Below are 8690 nucleotides of genomic sequence, written 5' to 3' on the forward strand. Positions count from 1 at the left end.
GTTCCCTTTTCTCCACACCCTCTCCAGCACTTATTGTTTGTAGATTTTTTGATGATGGCCATTCTGACCAGTGTGAAGTGATACCTCATTGTGGTTTGGATTTGCATTTCTCTAATGTTTAGTGATGTTGAGCATCCTTTCATGTGTTTGTTGGCAATCTGTATATCTTCTTTGGAGAAATGTCTATTTAGGTCTTCTGCCCATTTTTGGATTGGGTTGTTTGTTTTTTTGATATTGAGTTGCATGAGCAGCTTGTATATTTTGGAGGTTAATCCTTTGTCAGTTGCTTCGTTTGCAAATATTCTCATTGCGGTGTACAGGCTTCCCGTTGCAGTGGCTTCTCTTATTGTGGGGCACAGGCTCTAGGCACGCGGGCTCAGTATTTGTGGCATCTAGGCACGCGGGCTCAGTAGTTGTGGCACTCAGGCTCAGTAGTTGTGGCTCACGGGGTAACAGCACAGGCTCAGTATTTGTGGCACACAGGCTTAGTTGCTCCACTGCATGTGGGATCTTCCTGGACCGGGGATTGAACCCATGTCCCCTGCATTGGCAGGCGGATTCTTAATGACTGCGCCACCAGGGGAGTCCCCAGGCTCAAGTTTGAGAACCTCTGCTCTCTCTGGTTGCTCTCATCCTCACTTTGCCATGTGCTTCAGTTCGCCTGTATTCTTCCCAAATTGCATGCCTAAAACTAAACCTTGACCCACACAGACTATTATCTCATTCATTTTAGAAGAATAAAGGGGCATTATGAAGATTAAATTAGATAATACCCATGAAATACTTAGCACAGTTCCTAGCACTTAACTTAATATGTAATGCATGTTAGTTATTATTGTCATCATTAATCAATGTGTTATATTAATTATACAACAGTTTTTCAGTGTGGTCTAAGACCAAATGAACTTTTAGTGTACGGTAAGTTTCTACTGTGGACACTCAGTGTCAAATTCCTCTAGAGTTTCCGTCTCTTATTTACAACTCATATATTTACATACTGAATGGAAAAGTAAAACCTGTATTTAAAAAAACTCCAAAAATCCCCCAAAAAACGTGTACTGAAAACAGTAGCATAAATGGTAGGGCTGAAACACCCTCATTGATGTCAGGAAGTGATCTTGTTACATCAGCTAAATGCTCCACAAGTTTGGGGAGGAAGACGATAGATCTCCCCCAAAAGGAAGGAAACAATCACAGAGGTATGATTCCTTTGAAGTGGTGAAAGGAGAGATCAAACATAAATTTTAAGCTTTCTGATATTTCAAAGAACACAGAGAATCTCTTTCCTAACCCTCCTCCAATTTTAAACGCCCTGCAAAATCTCCGCCCTTCTTCCGTTTTAGTTAAAAGACTATTTTAAATATAACTACGCAAAAAGTAGAAATGCCAGCCTGTGCTGGGTCTGTATTAAAATCCGCTGAATAAAGAATTCTGACTTTCATTAAAATAAGAGCTAAAGGAGGGCCAAGAGGCTGACCTTCACGTCGTTCAAGAGTGACACCGATCACCTGGCCTTGGCACGCGCGTGGATTTCTCGCAAGGATTTCCGCAGGTGTTCTCTGAATTGCATCCAGAATCGCACTGGACAGAAACGCAGCAGAGGTCGCCAAAGCCACATCAATAATGATAAGCAGGCTGATCGCGGCCCCCTCTGGCCCGCCCTGTGAGCCCACGGAGTTCCCATCACCACTGCGTCCACAGGAGGCAGCGTCTGCAGGAGCCTCTAGCCAAGTGCCAAAGTCATGTTAACACACTTGAGATGGACATTCTAACAGTGCAGGCCAGAGGTCTAAGGGAATGAAATGAGCTTGAGAGAGGAAAGTGGAGGAGAAAAAACACACAGATTTTTTTTTTTCTTATCAGTAGGTTTCATTTTAAAATTTGGGATGTTTTCAATACAAATGCTTACAGTGTTATATCACCACTGCCATATTTTCAAGTATACTTTTTTTAAAGTTAAGAAATTGTGCACAGGGAACTCCGCTCAATGTTATGTGGCAGCTTGGATGGGAGGGGAGTCTGGAGGAGAATGGATACCTGTATCTGTATGGCTGAGTCCCTTTGCTGTGCACCTGAAACTGTCACTCTGTTAATCGGCTATACTCCAGTATAAAATAAAAAGTTAAAAAAAATAATGTTAAGAAATTGTAATAAAGGGGAAAAGCTAATTATGTTCCTTCTTGAAATTCTAAGTAGTAAGTACAATAAAGTAAAATAAAATTAAATCAAGGATCACATTTGAAAAATACTATTATTCTGAATTTCTCCAGGTTCCTGCCTCAGGAACACCTGTTCAATAGCTTTACTGACGGATGTGCATATTCCCACACACAGGCTGTTGCCTTCCTCCAGCTTGCCAACCCGTATTCAGAAAACACAACTACTGTCCAGACAGGGAGGGAAAGCGGGTCCAGGAGTCATAGCAAAGCTCAATTCTAACCCCTATAGTGCTACCAATCTCTTGGGTAATATTGAAAAAGTTATTTAACCTCTGTGCCTCAGTTTCTCTTTCTGTAAAATGGGAAACTGGTTAGATCAGAGTCATAACTAACTAGAAATAAATGTTAAATGTCCAGAGGGCCTGATAGGTACTGAGAAATGCAGGGAAGGAGGAGGATGTGTAGCCACCCTATCCACAGGGGACAGCAGTGCTCAGGCCCAGCTGATTATTGCCATATTTGTTGATTCTTTTTCAAGGAAATATGTTTCTGGATTGCTACGTCAAGTCTTCTGAATTTTAAATGTTGGCTTAAAGATTAAAAGAAAAAACTATTAAAAGTACTCTGCAGGGACTTCCCTGGTGGTCCACTGGTTAAGACCTTGCGCTCCCAATGCAAGGGGCCCGGGTTCGATCCCTGGTCAGGGTACTGGATCCTGCGTGCCGCAATTAAGACCCGGCAAAGCCAAACAAACAAACAAACAAATAAATAAATATTTTTAAAAAAAACCTCCGAAAGTGAAATAGAACACTTGTATGGCCCCTTAAAGTTCTCCACCTTCTATGATTCAAAATTACCTTTAAAAACCTATCTAGGACTTCTCAGTCTAAACACGCAACCTCTTGATTTTCTTCACTTGTGTACTTGTGATAACTTGCCTCCCCTTTCAAACTCTCAGGTGAATGGTGTACCTCTTTCTCTTGTGGATAGAAGAGAGTTTAAGTAATACAACTATGTGTATGCCTGGCAAAGTCGATCATCTAAAGCAAAGGGTACTGCCAGGTAACCAGATTTCAGTGGGCAAATTGATATGAATGAAGCCAGACAGGGGGAGATGTGAGGAGCAGGTAACTAGAGAGAAACTGACACAGTGCGTGTGAAAGAATAAAAATGTTTCATGTTTGGCAACCAATAGCTAAGAAGGAGAAATGGGAAAATTTACCTACAATGTCATGAAAACAGAGAGAGGAGGAGTTTTGAGAGCGCAACATGTTCCATATGGCAGGAGTGTTGCTAGCAGAGAAGTTTTGTTCTGAGCTCTTAGGATGGGCACTGGTGCCTTGAGACTTTTTGTTTTGTTTTTTGTTGTTTTTTTGTGGTACGTGGGCCTCTCACTGCTGTGGCCTCTCCCGCCGCGGAGCACAGGCTCCGGACGCGCAGGCCCAGCGGCCATGGCTCACGGGCCCAGCCGCTCCGCGGCATGTGGGATCTTCCCGGACCGGGGCATGAACCCGTGTCCCCTGCATCGGCAGGCGGACCCTCGACCACTGTGCCACCAGGGAAGCCCCTCCTTGAGACTTTTGTAGAAAAGGTTTGGCGAACTCAAGGAACAGGGAAGTATCAGAAAGGTTTGCTGGCCTTAGGAGTAGATCTAAGGAGAAGAATTAGACTTCTCTTTTACCCTGAGCAGAGACAGACTGTTACCTAGTACACAAGACAGCCATAATTTCTAACTTGATGTAGTTTACACAGGATCCCATTCATCAACCAGCATTTTGTATTTTTCCTTAGAAATATGCTTCTTTCTCCCTGTTCAACTTATACCGCTCTGGCCTGGGACCCCTGTCATCTCATGTTTAGGTCCTGTAACAACTTTCTAATGGCCTCCAGAATCTTCAGAATCCATTTTATGTGGACAGACTACTTTTCCTTAAACTCTGCTTTTATCATGCCATTTTACTGTTCCCATACCTTCCATGGCTCCCAAGTCTTAACTCCTTTGCTTGGCCTTCAAGGCTCTCTAGGATCTGCTCAAGTTTTTCTCTCCCCGACCCTCACATGCATTTCCTGTGCAGTCACTCAGCACTGTCCCAGCACCAGGGCTGTTTCCGCATCCCAGCATTTATTCAACACCATCCCCTTCACCTGGATGCCCATCCCTCTCCTTTCAAAATTCTATCCATCCTTCTTGATCCATTTCCTTCATGAAACCTTCTCCAACTTCCCTGACTTCAGAATCCCTGTTGCATTTAGTGTGTGAACCATGCACTTGGATACTCTTTAATATATTATTTTGTTCTCTAATTGTTTCGTGTACATATAGCTCGTCTTTCAACTATATTTTGACCTTCGTGAGTCAAGAGCATGTCTTCTTCCTCTGTGTTTTCTGCAGAAACAGGAGAGTAAGTAGAGAAGCCAGACTCAGTGAGCACTTGCCTGATGCTCTGTTCAGTTGAGCTCATTTGGAGAGAGGGAATGGGGGTGAACGGGGATTTTAGGTTGGAAAAAAAGAAAAACGGTTTGGGTCTCGGGGGTGATGATGATCACACAGGACTACAGAGCCAGTTACCACTGTTTACTTCCCCCAAACACCTGTGCCTGTACATAGCACCCACTGGTGACTGCATCCTCATATTTAATTCGTCCGTGCTGAAGCTGGCGTGTAGAACCACTGTGCTAAGTTGTGTGCAGGGCAGGGACCTGATCTATCAACTGTCCTTGAACAGCACACAACCTTGGGGAGGCAACCTGGAGGCAAGCTCCCGAACTTGAACTTGCAGGGGTTGCTCTTATCCTCTTAGAGGGGAGGATTATCTGGTCCTGTCCAGCATGGAGGTGAATTTCTAAGTGACACAAGCAGTCTGCAAGACCAAAGACACGCAGAAATTCAAATGCACTGAGAACAAAGAATAACTAGGGAATTATCCATGGCGGAACTACTCTGGTCCTCCAGGCAGAGAAGGCTGAGAGCAAATGCCCAAGATTATGGATGAAATGACCTGCTTCTGATGGCAGAGGCTTGTATTTCTCACTCCCACACTGCTCGCTATGCAGACAGCGCCTAACCCATCATTAAATCTCTGGGTCTCACCATCTATGCAGCTAAGATAACACCCTGCTGACCACATAGAAAGACACTGTGAAAGTACACCAGCCTCTCCAACCTTTGTTTCTGTTGATGCACACAGGCCCCTGAGCAGCCACAGGATCACAGTGAATTTCAGTCCCTCCTGCCCTGGGCTGTGCCTGTCCCTGGCTGTCTGAGTTGGCAGGTATTTTACCTATTGCACAGCCCGGAAGGAGCTCAGGGGAGACTGGTGAGCTGCTGCCAGCAACCTAAGGCAGTGTCAGCGCCTGATGGCCTGGCGGTAAGTGGCCACCCACTTGCCAAGGGAACTGGTGACAACATGTAGTTGCCGAGACGGAGCCAGAGGCTGAAGAGCTTCCAAAAGAGGAGAGAATTTTCAAAACGGCAGTCTGAGTATTCAAGGTTGAACAGAACAACAGGCGAGCTTGAATTTGTGATAGGTGTTTACTGTACAATTCTGATCTTCTCTCATGTGACTGACTGTATCTTACCTGGAAACTCCTCGGGCAAGGAACTGGGTGGGGGGTCTAAGTGGGGAGGACCTATACCTACACCTCACCCCTTTGTGTATTTCCTGAGTTCCAGCCTCTGCCTGGGCCCCTCGGGCTGTCCTAGCATCCTGGACCCAACCAGAGACTGCTGCTCCGTCAGTTCCCAGCCCCTCCGAGCACAGACATCCCTTCCTGCCCTGAGGGCATGCAGGAAAAAGCCCTTTTGATTTTTCTGGTTTGTCAACATGAGCTCCTAATAAAAACTAAGGCATTTAAACAATCGAAATATTACAAGAGCATAGAAATGGTTCGGTCTCCAGAATACAACTGACTGATAATATTTTGCTAAGTGAATGACTTGGATGAACGAAGGTGGATGTCTCCAAAGCTTGCATATGGATCTGAAAATTGTGCCTTTTTAGTTATGTCTGGGAACAGTAGAGTATTGTTTTACCCTGATTTCTCCAAAAATATGCAACATGGCTTGCCAGCCGAGATATAGCATGAAAACCTAAGACACCGGGCATGGTGAGCATTCTTTAATGAACAGAAGTGATCATTCTAGAAACCACTGTTTTAATTTGTTCTTGGAGTCAACTTTATGTTATAAAAGAAGGTAAGTCATACTGCCAGGGAGAAGACAGGGAGGTCACATTGCTGCCACCAAAAGAGATTTTTTTATTCCGATCTAAAAATCACCCATGTTTGCAACAGAATCTTCTATTTCCAATGAAGTTCAAATTCACATTAAAAAGGAGAAAACACATTGAAAAGTTATACTACGGAACAGTGAGATATACTAACTGAAAAAGCACTGCACTGGGGTTGGGGTCTAGGATCTTGTAGTCCAACTCTGCGTTCTTCAAGTAGGGGAACTTCAGTTTATTCAGTTATAAAATGAGATGATCAGCCAGGGTCCCCGAGGCCTGGGAATCTGTGTTGTTCTGGCAGGCTTTCAGAACTTGACCAATTTATCTGAAGTAAACTCAACAGTTCTCAGTGACATAAAAAGAAATAGGAGGTCTGAATATGCACCTTTTTCATGCTCTTCTGATCCTAGTATATATTTTGATCATTATATATATATACACACACACAGGTGTATTTATATAATCCTAAATGAGATACATTTAAAGAAAATCAAAAGTAACAATCCAACCCAGAGTGCCAAGAAACGCTTCATCTGTGTTAAAAACTTAGTTCGACGTTACAGTCCCTTTCTGTCAGCGAATCGTGTTGCTTCAGTAAGGTAACGTCTTGCATATGCCCACAAGCTATGCGGTATGGTTCATCAATAAAATTAGAAAAATTTGCACCCAAACAATTCATCCAAAGTCATTTATCACTAATACCATTTGGTATGTAGAAGGCATGTTTCACTTTAAAATAATGAGCAAGGCTACAGTCCTTTGATTATAAATTCCCCTTTCATCTTAATTTTATGAAAAGCCACAAGGAAAATACCCAGCATGATGCCCTTGATATTTAAACACTTCGTTCCACTTACCATTAGTTTGCTCCAAAGCTCAGTCCCCCTTGCAAAATGCTCCATATTGAAGAGATAAATTTCGTGTTCTGCCTTGTCAAATGTGTCACTTGGACTGCTCCAGTGACTGAGCACAGGGAGGCAAACATTTCAGCCAAGCTGCTTTCATAAAACTGATGGTTTGCTTTCTCTCATCGCTGAGAGTCTTGGGAGAAATGAAATTTACATACATTGGGGTGAGATGGGTGTGGGCATTTCCCATAGTTATGATTCAAAACCGAGTTATGTTTCATTCAGGGCGATAATCATATAACTCAAAGGAGAAAAGTATCCCCTAGCATTGCTGCCACTTAAGACATGACAACTCATATTGCCTTGTGCCAACGCACCACACCGCAGTCTCTGTGCCAAGAACAAACCTACAGTGGGTGGTGTCAGCTCCTTCTGGCATTTTTTTTTTTTTTTCATGGCAGACTCTAGTAACTATAAACCTCTCAGCTCGCTTGAAGGTGTGCACAGTAACACAAGAATAGACATTTGGAATGCAAGTCTAAGGTTGCAAGGTCAGGGAGACAACTTTTGACATTATTGTGGGCAAAATTAACCAAAGTTGACTACTACATGATTCATCCTGTGTGTGCTCTGTCAGAACAGGTAAAATAGGGTTTTTTTAACAGCCACATAAAGATATATGTGCTTGTAATAGTCTCACTGTCTTCGTATGAGAGATTGGAGAAGAAATAACTTCCTTAAAATGTCCCAGAGAATTGGATCTGTGGTTATCATTGTAGGCAGACACTCCCGTTTTCATTAGTTCTGACTATTCTAATGGTCACTCAAAAGAAACATATGTGGCTCTTTCGCCTCCTCGCTTCCAAGATGACCAAGAAAAGAAGGAACAATGGTCGTGCCAAAAAGGGCCGCGGCCACGTGCAGCCTATTCGCTGTACCAGCTGTGCCCGACGCGTGCCCAAGGATAAGGCCATTAAGAAGTTCGTCATTCGGAACATCGTAGAGGCCGCAGCCGTCAGGGACGTTTCCGAAGCGAGTGTTTTCGACGCCTACGTGCTTCCCAAGCTGTATGGGACGCTGCATTACTGCGTGAGCGGTGCCGTTCACAGCAAGGTAGTCAGGAATCGTTCTCGGGAAGCCCGGAAGCACCGAACGCCTCCACCCCGATTTAGACCTGCGGGTGCTGCCCCACGACCTCCGCCAAAGCCCTTGTAAGGAGCTAAGTCCTTTAAGACTAAAGAAATACTGTTCACTGGAAAGACAATAAAGGGGAAATTATACTTTAAAAAAAAAAGAAAGAAAGAAACATATGTGTAAATAGAGAGGGTTTTTTTAAAAACATTTTAAAAAATTTAAAAATTTTTTTGGCCATGCAGCATGCGGGATCTTAGTTCCTCGACCAGGGATTGAACCCAAGCACCCTGCAGTGGAAGCGCAGAGTCCTAACCACAGGA

The 8690-nt window shown here is 43.8% G+C and overlaps 2 protein-coding genes across 2 annotated transcripts in view; one reads left to right on the top strand and one right to left on the bottom strand.

Annotated features, from left to right (window-relative positions):
- SASH1 (SAM and SH3 domain containing 1) overlaps positions 1 to 7419 on the bottom strand; it is a 338740-nt gene extending 331321 nt beyond the window's left edge. Inside the window, exon 1 of the mRNA XM_055087444.1 lies at positions 7246 to 7419. Coding sequence (XP_054943419.1) covers positions 7246 to 7290 — 45 coding nt within the window. The 5' untranslated portion in view covers positions 7291 to 7419. The remainder of the gene's footprint in view (positions 1 to 7245) is intronic.
- A 663-nt stretch (positions 7420 to 8082) lies between these two features.
- Positions 8083 to 8451, top strand: LOC102992562 (40S ribosomal protein S26-like). The gene has a single exon (XM_024122582.2). It carries the CDS (start codon positions 8104 to 8106, stop codon positions 8449 to 8451), a length of 348 nt encoding a protein of 115 aa, XP_023978350.1. The 5' UTR covers positions 8083 to 8103.
- Positions 8452 to 8690: the final 239 nt, after the last annotated feature.

Source organism: Physeter macrocephalus, chromosome 10 (genome assembly GCF_002837175.3).
Source record: "Physeter macrocephalus isolate SW-GA chromosome 10, ASM283717v5, whole genome shotgun sequence".
NCBI classification, from domain to species: Eukaryota; Metazoa; Chordata; class Mammalia; order Artiodactyla; family Physeteridae; genus Physeter; species Physeter macrocephalus.